The sequence below is a fragment of the Alternaria arborescens genome, assembly GCF_004154835.1.
Source record: "Alternaria arborescens strain FERA 675 chromosome Unknown contig_51, whole genome shotgun sequence".
Classification (NCBI taxonomy): domain Eukaryota; kingdom Fungi; phylum Ascomycota; class Dothideomycetes; order Pleosporales; family Pleosporaceae; genus Alternaria; species Alternaria arborescens.
In genome coordinates, this window is record NW_021167906.1 from 1 (window position 1) to 17,273 (window position 17,273).

Below are 17,273 nucleotides of genomic sequence, written 5' to 3' on the forward strand. Positions count from 1 at the left end.
GTGTGTGTGGTGAAGTGCAGTGTGTGTGGTGTGAGGTGTGTGGGTTGGTTGGTTGTGGGGGGTGGGGGGGGGTGCTCGTGTTTGTGGATGGGCTGTGATACTAGCGCGACGATTGATGAGTAGGAGTGGTAGGGTCTGTCGAGCGTCAGGACGGGTGTCAAGTGGAGGATTCGACTATCAGTCGCGTGGGGGAGCAGCTAAAGCTACAACAAGATGAGTTGCACTGGGTGCCAGTGAACAGAAGGAAGGCTACAACGTGGTAGAGGAAGTGAGATTGCCCTTATCGAAACCAGGACCCTTGGGGTGAAAGGCAGGGTACTTATACGAGAGACAGGCGCGGCACACCCAGTCTGCCCTGCCTGTGGATCCTCTCGGTGGTGAGCGCTGCGATGCGACTACAACTCGAAAGCGGTTTGGTGGGACGCTAGGCGGACGGCGAAGACTAACTGATTGCGGCGTAGTGAATGTACCGCGATTCTGGGCATGGGATTCGACGGCACAGAGTTTTCAACCCACCCCGGCTGTAGCGACCCCGCTCGTTTTGTGGCACGCGAATGGGGATGCGCCTTCCCTCGTTAGCGGCGTGGACGGCGCCACCCTACTGAGCCGGGGTGGGTGACAAGACGGGCTCAGCGAAGCAGCGCAAACGTTTTGTTTGCCCATGGGCAGGCGCGCCTGGGTCAGGTTCTGGGGCGGGCGACCAGGGCCCAGGTCCTCCGCCATTTCAAGACAGTTAAGGGAACGTAATCCAGCGCGGCGGGCTTTGCTAAGTTGGCGGGCTTCCGGTGCTGGCGAGTGGCTGCATGAGAGGCGCGTGAAGGTAGCGCAGCCTCAGACGCGAGCAACAGCTAGCAAGCCATTTGTCACACCAGGCTCTTGGGAATCCGGGGTCTGGTACGATTGCTTCTGGCGTGGCGCTTTGCGGCTGATAGAGCCTCGCATCTTTTGTGAGAAAGAGGTCGTCTGATGCCGCCAGCTACATGTGTCTAGGGGAGCCGCATAACGAAGCCTCTGGACCGGGGCTCGACTGGTAGCAAGGAACAACGCCACGGTGCTTGATTCGTGCCTTGCGCGCGTTGAGAGATTGGCATTGCGGGAGACCAAGCCTTGTACAAATGAAATGACGGCATCGCGCGTGAGAAGTACCGCCCTGAAGCCGGCATGTTGTACTGTGCGAACAGTATGTGCTATGGGTCGGTCCTTCTCCCTTCTGCCACGGAAATTCTATACGATAAAGAATTGATCGCCATCTCTTGAGATATGCTCCTGCATGGATAGTAATCGTTCAAAGCCCTTCGCGTCGCCTTGTGGTTGCGATTCGAAAAAACTGCCTGCATATCAGTTGCCCACGGGTGGCTTGGAAGATCCGCAGCAGGTGTAGTAGCGAATCCTAGGAGCCGATTCTGCGGAATGCTCATACTGGTCAACTCGAAAGGAATAGCGCTCAGCCTCTCACCTCAACGTCCGGTTGTTTTTTGCCTAAAAGCGCTGGGTCCTCGGCATCGCCCGATTGTGGGCTGAGCGGCAATCGCGTTCATTGTGTCTACATTGCAGCCCTAATTATTCGCCGTGTTGTAGGAGGGAGGCCTTTTTGGATGGGTTATGAGAGGGCAAGAGGTGAGGTGAAGAATGGGAGTCACGGTAGCAGCATAGGAATCTTCCTTCCGATTCCGGCTCCGGCTCATCGTCGGTTCGTCGCACCTGCTTGCCCTCTGCCGATTTTCCAAGGACAAAGCGACGATACATGGCAGACATTTGCAAGCAGCCACCGAGCAACGAAGTACAACTCATCGAGTCCACCAGGCGTCGCACAGCGCACAAGACGGAATCAATTACTTTTTTCCATATGTACGATTGTTCTTGAGGCGTATCTAGCAGCGTGAGCGTTGCTGGCACAAACACGACTCGCAAGGTGTTACTGTCGGAATCACATTGTTCTTCGTTCTCGATCTCAGGCGCGTTGTGGCGGATCAATCGATGATGGCTGCCGCGTGTACATTCCCTCTTCGCTAAGCCCTACAATGCTCAGATCTAGGTCACCATCGCCGCCCGCAAGCGTTTTAGCACAACACCATGGCAATGTTCACAGCTTTTCCGCGGCAACACTGCATTCTGGTCTCGACCGTCGTGCTGGTCGCTATTTGCACACAAGCAATATGGAAACTAGTCACGCTTCCACGTTAGCAATCTTTAATCGTAGTCATTCCTTATCAGCTCCAGAATAGTGGAGTTCTCCGTTCATGGCCCACACTCCCTTGCTTCCGCTGTTCCGAGACACTTCTGGACGGACCCTGAATCCAGGGCAAGGGAGATCGTATTCGCGCGGCGATCGCTGTTCGCTGCGGACAGCTTGCGATGCAGCCAATACATACCATTACGCTCACTCGGGCACATGCGATCACTCTGGACATGCATTCATTGGAGATTATACTGGCCCTCTCTTATTCCTACCGCTGAGGGAACATGTCGTCATCGGCTGTATGAGCCAGGGTTCAGAACAGATCTTGTAATCTTGACCACGCTCCCAACCACGATCTTGACTCTTTTTCCTTATCTGCAAAGTGCTGGTGGAAGACGTTCTAAACGACGAGTTGCCTCGCAATGCCATCATCCAGAGCCTGCGTTGGTGCTTAACAGGAGTTTCGTATCAACGCGCCCCACTCCTGTTGCCTGCCCCGCGCCACGACATCGTGCTTTCCGCATACAAGCGTTGTGTGTTAGCAACTCCTGTACTTAGCTCTCGGGCGCTTTCCGTCAGCCGTCTCAGCCTCACGGGCTCAGCCACCCAGGTCCTTCTTGCAGCCTAAACAAGTCGTGTCTTATTCTTTACGAGTACAAAAATCACGCGCGTCGTTATCGTCGTTATCCCCGCTCCCTCGTCTTGTGCCCGGCATCTCCTCGCTTCATCATCTTTACAAATTCCTGTCCTCCAGCTGTGATACGTGCCCTCACGCGCCTCCTGGCATCCTCGTAACATATCCCACCTACAAAAAGGCTCCACGTCGCAAAGGTCGCATCATCAAGACTATTGTACGACCCATCTTGCATTGAAACACACGGTGGGTATCTGAAGAGAACATTGCTCTAGATCCGTGCCATTACAAAAGGCCGTTCTTGATACTGCAATTTTCGTAAAATCGCAAATACTAACACGTCCTTTGAACGCAAAGGACAGAAAGCATCATGTGTCGTTGTAAGTGTCTCTGTTCAAATCGCATGTGAGACATGCACTGACTTCGTATACCTACATCAAGGGTTTGCATACATTTCTCCTACGGAACCATGTCTGCTGTCAGACGTTCTCATCACGCCAGACAACAGCATCAGCAAGCAATGCTCCGAGCACTATCTGCCGCATCTACTGCCCCATAATGAAGAGAAGGACCTGGATGACTCACCCGATGAGTTGATGCGGATGCGCAACTCTTTACTGAATATGGACGGTCTCGGAATTGCTTGTACGTGTCATATCGTATCCCTGTACCATCATATGGCTTTCTTGGTGTACAACATCATAATACACGTATATTTGGTAGTCACAAAAATCAAGGCGAGATACCTCCAGAAAGCCCAAGGCCTGGAGTCCCAGAAAAGACAGCGCTACAAGAACACTCAGGTCCCGGAAAACTGCTAACACACCCAGGGTACACGACAGCGACCTCATCCTACGTTAAGAATGTCACAGGTCCTCGTCCCGCCCTCTATAAATCTCAATCGCCGCCGATCAACGACTTCAACTTCAAGTCTCTCTGCTACAACACCGAATCACAATGCGTCTTCGCACACATCCGCGCCACAAGCGGCTCCGTCGTAACGCAAGTGAACAGCCACCCCTTCGTCTTCGGTCGCCACGTCTTCATGCACAATGGTGTCATCTCAAACTTTTCCTCTATTCGCCGAGAAATGACGTCCCTCCTCTCCTTCGACGCATACTGCAACGTACTTGGTAGCACAGATTCTGAGCACGCTGCCGCTCTCTACATCACAAACCTTACAAACAGTGGCGGTAAAGAAAGCTGGGAGAAAGCATATCCCCTGAAGAAAATGCATGAAGCCATGCAAAAGACCGTCATTCAAATCCTTACACTCCAAAAGAAACTCCTCGGTGAAGCTAACACACCAAATTCCTTGAATTTCTGTACCACCGATGGTACGAAGATGCTCGCTATCCGTTTCCGAAACCACATCTCACAGCAGCCACCGAGTCTGTACTGGTCAGAGTTCGCGGGCCGCACCCTGAATACAAAGTACCCTGGCAACCCAGATGATAAGGATTGTGGGAGCGCGGATGCGGGCACAGAGATTGGAGAAGCAGGCATGATGGGTAAACATACTATTATCGCGTCTGAGCCCACAACATATGATGAGAAAGAATGGCACCTGATCAAGAGAAATTGCGCACTTATGGTGGACGAAGATGGCATCGAGCGCGAAGATGAGCTTCAATATGACGAGGGTTTGAACGCGAGAGATCCAAAGTTTGATGACAGAGCTGGGTCAAGCAAATAGCAATAACTACTGACGAATGTTTGGTCATATGCTTTGGGGGGATCCCTAGTGTTTCTAGTTCTGGTTCACCTATTTACGTCTGTGTAATGCTCTCCAGAGTTGTGTGACCTCACTTCAGTGCGATTCTCATGTGTAGCGATTGGCGTTTTGTGGGCTTCCGCTCTTACCAGTGCTAGTACGACGAACCATGGCCATGTGAGATAATAGATATTGTGTTGTATTATTATTGGTAAACTTACAAGGGTGTCCGAGTGCGCGCGTGTGAAGTATGTCGCTGGAGACTGAATTGCTACGGAGACACAGCTCTTGCTCATGTCGAGCTTTCGAACATGTTAAGTGCACACATACTCGTCCCAATCATCACCGATATCCGCCATCCCACGGTATACCATCCGGCCGGAGTCCCATCGCCTCTTTCTGCTCCATCTGCTTCTTCAACTCGGCTTCTCGTCTCGCATCCTCCACATACCGTATCCTTTCCCTTCTAGCCTTCTCTTTCAACTCTCCAAAAGGATCGAATCGCTCGCTCTCTGGATTCTTGAAGGGATTTTGCTGCCAACTTCCGCGATCCGTAAGCGTCGTACTTCTAGGTCGGTTGTTTAGTACATCGTACGCTTTGTTGAGGGGTGGATCAGCAAACGGATTTGGCGTTGGTGGTACACGGGTTGAGCGCTCGGTAGAAACGGTTTCGGGGCGGGAGTATGGGCCTGGACCGAATAGTGTATTGCTGCGGTCGGTGGATCGGGTCAAATGGCCGTTTCCGCCAGCAACGTCGCCGCCATTGAGACGCGCGAAGATCGAAGATGCGGTGCCTACGTGTGCGGTCTCTGGAGGCGGGATGGAGGCGGGTGCGTAAGGATTGGAGGATTCGAATGATGGATCCGCATCGATATAACTGTGCTTACGTTTGCGGCGCTTGATGAAAACTACTCCAGCGACAAGCAGCGCTAATGCACCTACTCAGTTATTAGCAATGGAATAGTAGCAACTAGAATGGTGGTGACGAACCAAGTACACCCAGCACTATTGCTGCAATCATGGCGTCTTTTGTCATGATAGGCTCTTGTTCTCGTTGTGGAAGCCTTTGGGGGACACTACTCTCGCCGGAAAGTTCTGGCTCAGCTGTGTTCACAGGTGGCGGAGCTAGAGATACTGAAGCTATTGCCGAAGACAGCTCCGGAGGGTCTGTTGGTCTGACCTCCTTGATGATGGTTGACGTTATGGTAGGACGAACAGCAGTTGAGAGTGTGGACCCGGTAATCTGGGGTTGTGGTGCATCCTTTCCTGAAGATGGTCTGCCAAAGGTGAAGGAAGGCACAGCCGTAGCCGAACTTTTGTTTTCCGATAAAGAGGTTGGCATTGATATAGCGGCAGTTGAAGTAGCACCCGCAGTTGAAGCAGCACCCGCAGCTGAAGTAGCACCCACAGTTGAAGTAGCACTCAGGGTTGAAGTGGCATCCAGAGTTGCAGTAGATGCAGCTGTGGCACCGCTTTCAACCGGTGATGGTGGCTCGGCCTCGTCTTCGGATTCCGAATCCTCGCTCTCGGATATGTCACCGACTGTTGATGGGCTGCTGAATGGTGAATCTGGGCTCTCTGGGCCTTCTTCCTCTTCAGCTTCGGCAGCAGGCATCGTACTTGCAACAGGATCGACCTGACGAATGCGCTTTGGGAAGACCTTGACCGGGGATGGCCTTCGGAGTTGATAGCGTGCCATGATTGATGTAACAAAAGTTATTAGGTAGTAAATAAACTGAAATGCGCTCGCGCAAGTAACATCAACAAACTACAAGAGGGTAAAAAAAAAATGTCCCCAGGACTAAGAACCGAAATGAATGTATCCGGTCGACGGAGGAACGAAAATAGAGCCTGATTTCCTGAAGGAACGACAATCCACATCAATCAAGAAGTGGAAAAGAAAGTGAAGCAACGGAAGATGGAGACGCCAATGCTATCAATGTGGGATGACGGCTTGGGAGTTTGCCGTCAGGGTCACTAGTCTCAGTCGCATAACGTCTCCAAAGCGCGAATCAGTGGGTCAGCTCGGAGCTGCCTTGATCCCCAGCGCTGTGCGGAGTATGCCAGTGAAACGGCTCATCTGCTATTGGGCTGTCGAGTGTGTCCTTGAAACTAAGGCTCACCAACAGCCACAGCACACAGTGTGCGATCGTCAAGAAAAGGCATGAAACTGTTGACTTGAGCGATGCTAAGACGCGCTCGTGCCAGGAGTATTGCTTGTTCGAGTTCGTGGTTGGTTGCGGCGATTTTGTGAGACGTCTTGGCAGTTTGACCTGACGATGATGGATCGCGTTGTGCTTCAGCACCTCCACATGCGCGGCAGCGGCATATGGGTTGTTAGAGCCACACACCAGCCTTTTTGTGTAATTTGCGGGTTAAGGCGGTGGCTCTAAAGATTAAAGCCATGACGCGCCGCGTAGGTCCAGCCGGCGCCGGAACTATCTGAAGACGCGTACAGCGGAGTTCAGTCCGGCGGCAGGGCCAGTCTAGATTGTTTGGCAAAAAAGTGCAGGAACCGTCGCGTTTAGCATCTCGATGGTAGGTATGGAAATCGACTGTCGCGATGAACAGTTGAAGGGTCACATTACAGAGAAGAAGGAAGCCAAAAGTGGAGCAAACCCCGGTCGATAAGCGAGGTATTAGCATGACGCAGTCGCGGGTTACCGGCCTTCCGCATCAACAACGTCCGTCTCCTCAGGCAGCATCGCGAATCATCTACTGTCGCGTGCTCTCTTGTCCTCCGGCGCTGGAGTCAAAACCGATATTATGTCATAATCTGACTTGGGTATGGCGTCAGATGTCCACAGCAGAAAATCCCGCTCAGGCCTTCACTAGTCATCGGCAATCACGAAACTTGAGTAACGAAGCCGAGCGGGTGATATTGCATATCGCACAGTCTATGAACGGTTCTAATTTTGGGTTCAGTTCAGACGAAAAGAAAGCACTCAGTCCTGTCTGCTCGACTGTCATATGGGTATCGCCCGGTCCATACTCTGGCCTAAGCACATCTCATAGTATACACCCTTTTTAGCTAGCAAGTCCTGGTGTGTGCCGCTTTCCACAATCTTTCCCTTCGCAAAGACGACGATCATATCTGCGTCCTTGATTGTGCTGAGACGATGCGCTACCGCTATTGTTGTTCGGCCACTTTGCGCTTCTTCCAGCGCCGCCTGGACGACCCTCTCGGACTCGGTATCAAGCGCGGAAGTGGCTTCGTCGAGAAGAAGCAGACGCGGCTCGCGGACCAGCGCTCTAGCGATAGCGATACGCTGACGCTGCCCGCCAGATAGTTGTGTGCCTCTACTGCCACACATCGTTGCAAAACCGTTTGGCAAAGACGCAACGAAGTCTGAAATGTTGGACTGTTTGGCTGCGGCTTCAACCTGAGTGTCAGTCACATCGCCTTCGACACCCATGGCGATGTTATCCCGGACTGATCCCTGGTACAAAACCGGCTCTTGCTGAACTAAAGAGACACCTCGGCGGTACTTGCGCGGACAAAGACCCATTAACGGAACGCCATCGCAGGTGATGCGTCCTGTAACGGGATCGTAGAATCTCTCGAGAAGCGAGACCATCGTCGACTTTCCACAGCCCGAAGCGCCGACAAGGGCAATAAATTGACCTGGTTGTACATCAATATCTATACCCCCGAGGACCTTGGCGTGTGGCTGAGACTTGTAGGCAAAGTCAATGCCCTGCATCTCGACGTGTGCTGGACCCTTGTCCTTCTCGTCGTCGAACGGCGGTTTCGACGCGTCTTCCTGTACAGCAGGCTTCAATCTGCGCAGCCAAAAGATGTAATTTGCAGCAGTCGCCGACTTGGTCAGACTCGTGGTGTACGAGAAAAAGGCAGCAGCAGCCTCTCCCGAGAAAATGACACCGATGAAGACTGTGAAGAACTGGGTAGTCGTGTACTCTCCCGTGCTGATCAGTTGACCGCCGTACCAAAAACCAAGAGCCATTGCCAGGAACGAGATGGATTGTGTGAGTGCATACCAGAACATGGTCCACACTAGAGCTTTGATGCCGTCTCTTGCAACGCCGCGTAATCGATCTTCGTAGCGTGCGAGGATCTGCCTTTCGAGCGCGAGACTAGAAACTGTACGAATGGCGGAGACTGCTTCAGCAGCGAGAGCAGCACTGCTAGCGAAACGTTTGCCGGTGAGTTCTTCTAGCTTGAATTCAAGTCGGATCCTGAGGTACCCGGAGAACACGATCAAGGGCAAGGCTCCAAATACCACAACGAGACCTAGCTTCCAACCAACTACAATGGCAAGGATCGAGCTGGAAACGATGTTGACGACATTGATACAAATAAGCATCAAGTTGAAGCCCATCAAATCTCGCAAGCTATCAGGATAGGCCCCGAGCTTTGATGCTAAAGCACCGCTCGCGTTATCCTGGTCATCGAAGAACGCCATATCCTGCTTGAGGACGAGGTCAAAAATTTCGCGTCTAAACTTTCTCGCGACAACCTGCGCTACGATGTTGCTGGTCCAGCCAACAACACTGTAGACGGCGAAGTTGCCAAGTGCCACGATAAAGAACATCAAGGAGTAGAAGTCACCTTGATCTACTGCTTCGTTTGAAGACAACTGAAAGGCTTCGACAACGCGAGAAAAGAGGATAGCCTGGGCAGGATACGTTGCTCCTGTCGCACTTTAGTAATAGGAAGGTCTAAGCGATGTGGTAACATACCTCCGACTAAGGTTGCAACAGCCAAGATAAGGAAACACTTCCAGAGATCACCTTGCTCCTTGAGGACTATGAAAGTACACTTCAGCAGGTTATAGTTGATGTTGTCCTTTTCTGGCTTCTCCGCTTCTTGACCAATAGCCGATGCTCGAGTTTGTGTTCGGACTAGATCCACCTTTTCCGCAGTATGATCTTCATCTAGCTGCTCGTCGCCCTCTGTTTGCCCAAGATCTTGAGCCTTGACAAGACGGGCGTAGGCGCCATCTTCAGCAAGGAGCTCGTCGTGCGAACCTTGTTCAACCACAACTCCATGAGCCATGACTGCGATATTGTCTGCATTTCGGATAGTGGAAAGCTTATGAGCAATGACAATTGTAGTACGGCCTTGGGAGACCCGCTCAAGCGCTTGTTGTACGATCTTCTCTGCCTTTGGGTCGAGAGCACTAGTGGCTTCGTCTAGCAAGAGGACAGTCGGTTCTGAAACGATAGATCGTGCGATAGCTAAGCGCTGCTTTTGACCACCTGAGAGGTTCGTAGCGCGCTCGCCGAGTTGTGTATCGTAACCCTATCTAACGTTAAGGATTTTTCTGTGAAAATGTGAGAAACAACATAACAAACCTTGGGTAGTCGCTCAATAAACTCTTCAGCATAAGCATCCTTACAGGCCTTTTCTACGAGCGCTCGCTGCTCGCTTTCAGGCAGATTGGCCTTTTCGGTGCCGGCCAATCCGAACGCAACATTCTCGTAGACAGTGCCGGAGAACAGTACTGGCTCTTGCTGTACCAACCGGATGTTCGTACGCAGCCAACTCAGGTTGAGCTCCTGGATATCCGTACCATCGAGATATATGGTGCCGCTAGCCTGGTCATACCAACGTTCTATCAAGCCAATTACCGTGGACTTTCCGCTACCGGAGGCTCCTACCAGCGCTGTAGTCTTACCAGCAGGTGCCAACAACGTCAGGTTCTTCAGGACTGCGATGTCGGGTCTAGCTGGATAGGAAAAACTGAGGCCGCGAATATCGACGACACCTTTACACGCATTTGGTATTTTGCCATCATCGCTCAAAGGGTCAATCTCAGACTTCCGGTCGATGGTCTTGAATAGCTCGTCGGCTGATGAAGCTGCCTTCGTCAAAGCAATGATTTGAGGTGCGATGGTTGTCATAGCAGTTGCTGCGACGATGACAGCGAGAATGACAGTGAAAACGTCGCCTGTTGAGCAATCAGTATCGTATGCTACATGACTTGGCGGGTTCATCCATTCCAGCTCCATCTCAGTCCCATCTGACGCATTACGTACCACTTTCTTTGATTTCACCCCTGGCAAACATCCGAATGCCTTGCCAGAAGGCCAATCCATAGCCTGCGTAGATGCAAAAGAATTCGGTAGAGAACATAACGGCATAGTTCGGGCACTTCTTCATGCCCACTTCTTGAGCATCGCCAAGAAGCTTGTCGTACTTGCGAGACAGCAATGGATGGAGCCAGAACGCATGGACTGTTCGCACTGTCGAGAAGACTTCTTCCGCAAGTTGTCCAGCTTTGGAGTAGATCGGTAGCAGTTGATTCTCGTTCTTGGTGTCAATACCTATGGAGATACCAACCACGACAATGATTGTTGGAACAATACTTATCGTTATCAGAGTAAGCTTCCATTGTATGACAAAGGCGATGATGAATGCAGAGACGAAGGTCGATACACCTTGAATGATTAACGTGAGCTTCTCGGATATGCCATTGTTAACGTTGTTTCCGTTTGTCGTAGCCTGAGTGGTGACCGAGGCTGCTTCATCTGAGTCGAAATACGCAATGTTCTGCCGAAGAATGTGTCGTATGAAGTCCAGTCTTAGCGCCTTAGTGGTCCGTATTGCCGCGATCGAGATGAAGGCCTTGAAACATAAGCATCTGTTTCAGCGATACGAATAGTTTACCACCTACCGAGTGTATGTAGACCAGCCCAAACTTTGCAATGAAGAGATACACAAAGTACAGACTATACTTGTCTACTTCTGAGCGGTATTGTGCCGGCGTAATCGAGCCCGTCGCAAATCCAGTAAATGTTGACACGAATTTCCCAAAGACCAGGTCCCTGTAAAATGAGAAGAATAGGTTAGTGTGTGTTTGTCAAGTGACCAAGGCTAAGCGCTGCAAGATTCCACAGCCCTTTATCTCCCCATATGACAAACCTAGATGGCGTGCACGTATGACTTACATTAGTGGAAGTAAGGTTCCAGCGGCGATTGCTGCGATAAACGCAATGATGTTGAGCGCCCAACTGGTGCGATCTGCATACTTGAAGATGCGCTGACAACGTTATTTTCGGCGTTTCTCCAGTTCTGCCTAGCATGCTTACCACGTAGCCGCCCATGCCTCCCTTTGGCTCCTCAACCGCGCCATCGCTCTTGTCTGTTGGCGTTGTACTTCTCTTGACGTCATCGCTTGTGCTCTGCCCAGGCGTGTCAAGCAAATCCTTATCTCGCGACATATTCGATGTGAATGTTACATGCGGCGGGTAGGCAGACAGCAGTGCTCTACCGCTATATCTAAAGCCATCTCAATGAAGTTGAGCATTGCGTCCGGACTTTGCAAAGCCCGGACCCGCGGTGAACAGGCGTTCCGAAAAGGGCGTCGCAAGCAGCTGGATATTTCCTTTATGGATCGGTATACGAGTAATGCGAGCCAATCGGCGAATTTTTGAAATCCTCGGCCTAGTCACGGGGTTGCGCGTTCTTCGCATCTCTGCTAGTGAAACCTGGTGGCAGCGTTCGGCTTCACAGCATTTTAGTTTTGACTCACTCAAGTAGGCTCTGTTTCGCAATATTAGGCTGCTGCCCATGCTGGCGTGATTCTGGCTGTGAGTAATGACATCGTTGATAATTCGCAAAGCCGCGGATCCCGAAAAGTCCGTCCTCCGCACACACCCACATTACAATTCAGTCTGGCACTTCACGCGTAGAACAACCGCGGCACCGATTGCGTAACCGCCACCATGGAAGACGACGACATGGATGGATCGCTTGATGGAGCTATGTCCAAGCGTGCGGTAAGTCGCATAAGAAATACCAAGGGCGGCATACACATTGACGATCCACATCTAGTGCGATAGTTGCCGAACGCGCAAGATACGTTGCGATAGAGGCCTGCCATGTTCCAACTGCAAGGCGAGTAAATTGGGTATGTTCTACTTGGCGTGTTCTGAGGATCGCTGCTGATTCGTGCAGCTTGCAAGACAACTCCTCCCCAGCAGAAGGCGCAGCGACAAAGGGTCCACATCTCTGAAGAATAGTACGTATAAATCGCTTGTGGCGTAGTCGTCACCGTTTGTGGCGCCAGTCGTACCCACACTGCTACCGAGTTTCTGGGTAAACGTGCGTTCGCATGGGCTTAAACGACTTCGCGGCGCTCTCAGGTCGCGTACTGCGGGATGTCAAGTCCGCTGCGGCCAATCAACCGAGTTGTCCGGATCTGGTGCTGAGTAATCTGATCAGGACTGACTCCGCTTAGCGAGAAGAAGATTGATCGAATTGAAGACCGTTTAGCAGGTATCGAAAATGTTCTTGCTAGTCTTGCAACGGTAAAGACTCACATGTACGAACAACACGTGAATCATACACTGACTTCGTACATTAACATTCTAGAAGCTTGGCAGTCTAGACCTCCAAAAAGACTCCCACGATACTAGCAGCCAGTCGCGGTCGAGTAGGGTTGGTCCTTCCAGAAGTCCAGGAAGTGGTCTCGTCGATACCCATACACCCGCGCCATTCGAGGGCGAGAGCTCCATCAACAGCCAGTCTGATTATGCTCGAGCGATGTTGGCGCAAGCTATTGGGAGCACACCCTCTATCGGCCAGAATGAAGAAGTCAAGATGGCGCTTACTGCTCTTGCAGAGATGGTTTCTCAGCAGGGCCAAAATAACGCGTCTTCCAACCACTTGATCAACAACTCTCTTGCCGACATTGACCCTGCAAATCTAGAGCGCCCACCGTGGGATACAGCGTGCTACGCTTTGGAAAAGGCTATTGGTAAGACGCCACATATTGTACATCTCGTTCAGAGCTGATGCAATCAGAATATCCAACTATGGCATTTGCGGTGGTGTTTCCATTCTTGCGGATGGCTAATCTTAAAGATATTTTCTACGAAGCGTATCATAACCCAGAAACTTGTAGCGCCACTCGACGCGTGCTCACTTTTGGCGTTCTGGAGAATGTGTTCAACGAATTTCGGGTCTTTCCACTAGTCAACATGGTCACTACTAACTACTACACATACGCCACCATATGCAGGAGGCAGACAGAAGTGGCCCTGTCGCAGTTGGCTATATGCTTGCCAGCAAGCTATGAGAACATCATGGCCTTGGTACTTGGTGCAGCACAAGCGGTTGAGAAGTGCAGACCCTCTCTATGTTGGACTATGATATCGAGTGCAGCAGGCTTGTGTCAAAGCCTAGGTTACCATCGTATCAACACCATGGTCAACGACAACCCGGAAGACCGTCAAACGAAGATTCAAATCTTTTGGATGATATACATGCTCGACAAAACCCTTTCTTTACGCTTGGGTCGCTCAAGCATCCTCCAGGACTGGGACATATCTCTGCCGTTCGTTGTGTCGAGTAATCCTGACGACAAGAATCCCGAATCAAGCGACATGCTCTCGTACTGGATTAAGGTCGCGCGAGTACAGGGTTTGACCTACGAGAAGTTGTTCTGTCCTGCTGCCTTTTTGAAGTCTACCGAAGAGCGCACGCGCATCGCCATTGATCTTGTTAATGCTCTCAACCAAGCCTGGTACGAACGAGGAGATGCTTCACTTGTGGATTTCAGTCAGCCAGGCCATGCATTTAGCCTTGGTTCAGAGCGGCCGAGCATGATAGGTCACACCCCGAATGAGACACCGAAACCGTCTCAATACAAACGCTATGTACACAAGTCACCTAACATGGGGCGTGACCCAGGTGTCAGCGAATACATCCAAGGCAAGCTCTCCCATTCCCATCATCAAAACCAACTGACTGATCTGGGAAAAGGTTCTTTTGAGCGTGTTCAAGACATCTTTTTCTACTCTGATGTTGTCATGCACTATTCAACCGTCGCACTGATTCAGAGAGCGGTGAGTCCAAGCAACATGTCATTCAATCAGGAATGTCTCGAGTCTTCACGAGCGGCTCTTGTAGCGCACATGAGAGCAAGTGCGCAATTCAATAAGAAGGGCCAAGAAGATCTATGGTCGGGATATGTGCACTGGTCGGTTCTCCAGGCGCCCTTCACGCCGTAAGTTGCCCCAACATTCTGCACGCTGCTCAGCTAATCCAAAACAATAGCTTCATCGTATTATTTTGCAATGCTATCCAGAAGGCAGACATATCCGACGTTGATTCTGATATACACTCCCTTTCAGAATTTGTCACCAGCCTCGAATCTTGTCGCACAATTTCTGAAGGTGCAGATAAGCTTTATAAGATGTGCCATCTTTTCCTGCGGGTTACCAAGCTTTACGTAGCGGCTAAAAGACAAGATGCCGCTTCGCGAGTGAGGGGAATTTCACAGAACAAACATTCTGGATACTATACAACTGTGGATGGCACACAACTTGATCTTAGTACTATGTCTCAGTTCGATCCTTATCTCAGCGCGCTCGGCCTAATGCCTGACACCGCATGGCCCACGACTACATACTCCACCACTCCTGCTTCGGCGAACATGAATCCTTTCGGAGAAGCTCAGGCAATTCACAACGCGAACGAATCTGGTGTCGCCTTAGGAACATCACAGGGAAATCAAAATCCTATGCAGGATTGGTTTTCGGGATCACGCTATCTATTGAATATGATGGAACCGGGCGACGATTTGCAAATGCCAGATCTCGACATGTAATAGACAAGGGCACAAATACAAGCTTCACTCTTGGCGTTTGGAAAATAATAGATATCACTAGCTGTACATTTGCTTGTCGTCGGAATTTACCCTACTCTTGGCATTATTAGATGCCCTATCCTAGCTGCCATATCATCATCGTACTTCACTGGAACACTTTAACTATCCAGCACTCTCTTGTGTCACTTCAAAAATCAATACATAGCACTTTGGAATGACAATAGCCTCTATCTCACAGTCTTATAAAGCGTGCCAGGATATAAAATGTAAGCCCTGAGTGGTTTCACATCCACCAACGTTGCTGAGCCCTACAATCTTGAAATCTGCCCAAGCAGTCGAAAAAGCACAGCGTGATGATGCATTGCGTGACCAAGATCAATGAGTGGAGCCCAACGCATGGTTCGTGTTGCGAAACTGAAACGGCTTGTTTCATGTGCGGACGAGAAACTCGAATCGATTGCATGCGAGAAACGATTGAAGGAAAATAAAAAAGGAAAATATTGTAGTTTGCGAGAAGAAAGATGCCAGGGAGCCTCTTCCATTTCTTCAGTGAAATTATATCGCGAATATCATTAGACTATATACATCGCGACCCGGACTATGTACGACGACAAGATCATACATCGAGATCAGGCATCGCGTTATCGTTAGCCCAATCTTTGATCTTCTCAAAGTTTCTGCACACATGGTTGCTCTCGTAGTCAGGCCAGTACCCCTTCTTACCCTCTTGCGGGTGGAAGGTGAAGACGTTAACGTCCGAGAGGCACATGAGGTTCATACGAAGGATCTCGATACAATGATCTAGATTCAATAGTTAGTCGTGATCGGGAGTGAACGAGTTCGAGCGCGAGCTTACCGAGGTGCGCCCTGACCTTTTCAGGCTTGTCGTTCGTGTCGCTCCACCAGAGTTTGGGGTAGTAATCTGGGTACGTCGACATGCGGAGCAGGTTGAGGCAGTGAAGTTGGTGGAAGACTTCCAGGCCAACCCGGTATCCTGTTTCGCCTGTTTTCGGGTCTACGACTTGAAGGGCATCGGCGGGCTTTTGCAGCTTAGGGAAGTCTTCCATGGAAACCATCTGATCGGGAACTACGTATTGTTAGTGACGGAACCTTGGGTGAGTATAGTATGGGTGTCTAAGGAAAAGAAGCAGTAACTTACGGTATGCGACATCCATCCATGCATTCTCTACATCGTCGGTAATGCCAACGTACTTGGAGGAATTCAACGGGTTCGCTAACTCGAACTTTGTTTGACTGTACTCGACAACATGCTTCGCAGGTGCTAGACTGTGTTAGCTAACGATCCCGGGTAATCGAGACCTGTGAACATACAAAAGACGTCGAACTGATCCATCAACTTCGCTGCTGAATGACCTGAGAAGTCTTTTTGCGACATGACCGAACAGATCAATGAAAGCATTGATAGTGTGAAGAGGAAGAGGTTGAAGAGTGTAAGATAGATATAGCTCTTCCTTCTTTGCCTGTCGTCTCTCTGGTATTGTGTGGTGATAAAGGCGGTGTTTTCGGAGTCGCCTTGCGAAGAGCTTGAATCGGTATACTTCTCCATCGTGACTCTTACAGCGAGAGCTATACAATAGATGTGATTCGAAATTGTTCTTTACGACGTTGGAAGAAGAATTATTAGTCGACCCGCGATGTAGAATAGAATGACGACCGCTCAACGTTCGAGTAAGATGAAAGAAAATAACGATGGACAAAAGCGTAGTGAGTAAATGAGAATTGATAGCCCAAGGAATGAAGATTAGTCTTGCGACACCATCCTCCGATACGTTTTGGGTATCGCCAGAGGCAGGTTACCGAAACACGGAACATCTCAAACGATGCCGCCATGCCGTGCATGTCGCTCCCTGTAAGGCATCTCTTTCCGTTGACGCCAGGCAACAATAGCCTTGTGCACCCGTCTGCGACAAGGCTTTAAGGCAACAAGCTTTTACCAAGCCTTCTGAGACGCAGGAAGTGGGGACGTCTCAGCATTTCCGTTGGTTCAGCCGCTGCTTGGGTTTCGAAGTGGACACTTAGCCAAGACTGGATGTTCATACTTCGGCACCATCGTTTCAGCTTGGCGCGCCAGCCAAAACGGGGTTCCTTTACTGACATGACACGCACATGGAACAAACGTCCCAGCAGCATTATGACAGAACAACGGAA

The 17,273-nt window shown here is 50.6% G+C and overlaps 5 protein-coding genes across 5 annotated transcripts; 2 read left to right on the plus strand and 3 right to left on the minus strand.

The window, feature by feature from the left end:
* Nucleotides 1–3,183: 3,183 nt before the first annotated feature.
* Nucleotides 3,184–4,509, plus strand: AA0111_g11476 (hypothetical protein; the record flags this gene model as incomplete). The annotated part of the gene is made up of 3 exons (XM_028645346.1): nt 3,184–3,193; nt 3,255–3,458; nt 3,644–4,509. The coding sequence occupies 3 exons, from the start codon at nt 3,184–3,186 to the stop codon at nt 4,507–4,509; spliced, it is 1,080 nt and encodes a 359-aa protein (XP_028500880.1).
* Nucleotides 4,510–4,869: 360 nt separating this feature from the next.
* On the minus strand, nt 4,870–6,226 carry AA0111_g11477 (hypothetical protein; the record flags this gene model as incomplete). The annotated part of the gene is made up of 2 exons (XM_028645347.1): nt 4,870–5,465; nt 5,518–6,226. The coding sequence occupies 2 exons, from the start codon at nt 6,224–6,226 to the stop codon at nt 4,870–4,872; spliced, it is 1,305 nt and encodes a 434-aa protein (XP_028500881.1).
* Nucleotides 6,227–7,493: 1,267 nt separating this feature from the next.
* Nucleotides 7,494–11,712, minus strand: AA0111_g11478 (Leptomycin B resistance protein pmd1; the record flags this gene model as incomplete). The annotated part of the gene is made up of 7 exons (XM_028645348.1): nt 7,494–9,181; nt 9,229–9,790; nt 9,844–10,439; nt 10,528–11,116; nt 11,166–11,316; nt 11,440–11,531; nt 11,581–11,712. 7 exons carry the CDS (start codon nt 11,710–11,712, stop codon nt 7,494–7,496), a joined length of 3,810 nt encoding a protein of 1,269 aa, XP_028500900.1.
* Nucleotides 11,713–12,216: 504 nt separating this feature from the next.
* AA0111_g11479 (hypothetical protein) lies at nt 12,217–15,104 on the plus strand (the record flags this gene model as incomplete). Its single annotated transcript, XM_028645349.1, has 8 exons — nt 12,217–12,270; nt 12,326–12,401; nt 12,449–12,512; nt 12,732–12,801; nt 12,866–13,250; nt 13,298–14,206; nt 14,258–14,501; nt 14,552–15,104. The coding sequence occupies 8 exons, from the start codon at nt 12,217–12,219 to the stop codon at nt 15,102–15,104; spliced, it is 2,355 nt and encodes a 784-aa protein (XP_028500879.1).
* A 616-nt stretch (nt 15,105–15,720) lies between these two features.
* On the minus strand, nt 15,721–16,671 carry AA0111_g11480 (hypothetical protein; the record flags this gene model as incomplete). The annotated part of the gene is made up of 4 exons (XM_028645351.1): nt 15,721–15,905; nt 15,961–16,191; nt 16,264–16,386; nt 16,437–16,671. The coding sequence occupies 4 exons, from the start codon at nt 16,669–16,671 to the stop codon at nt 15,721–15,723; spliced, it is 774 nt and encodes a 257-aa protein (XP_028500895.1).
* Between the last annotated feature and the right edge of the window lie 602 nt (nt 16,672–17,273).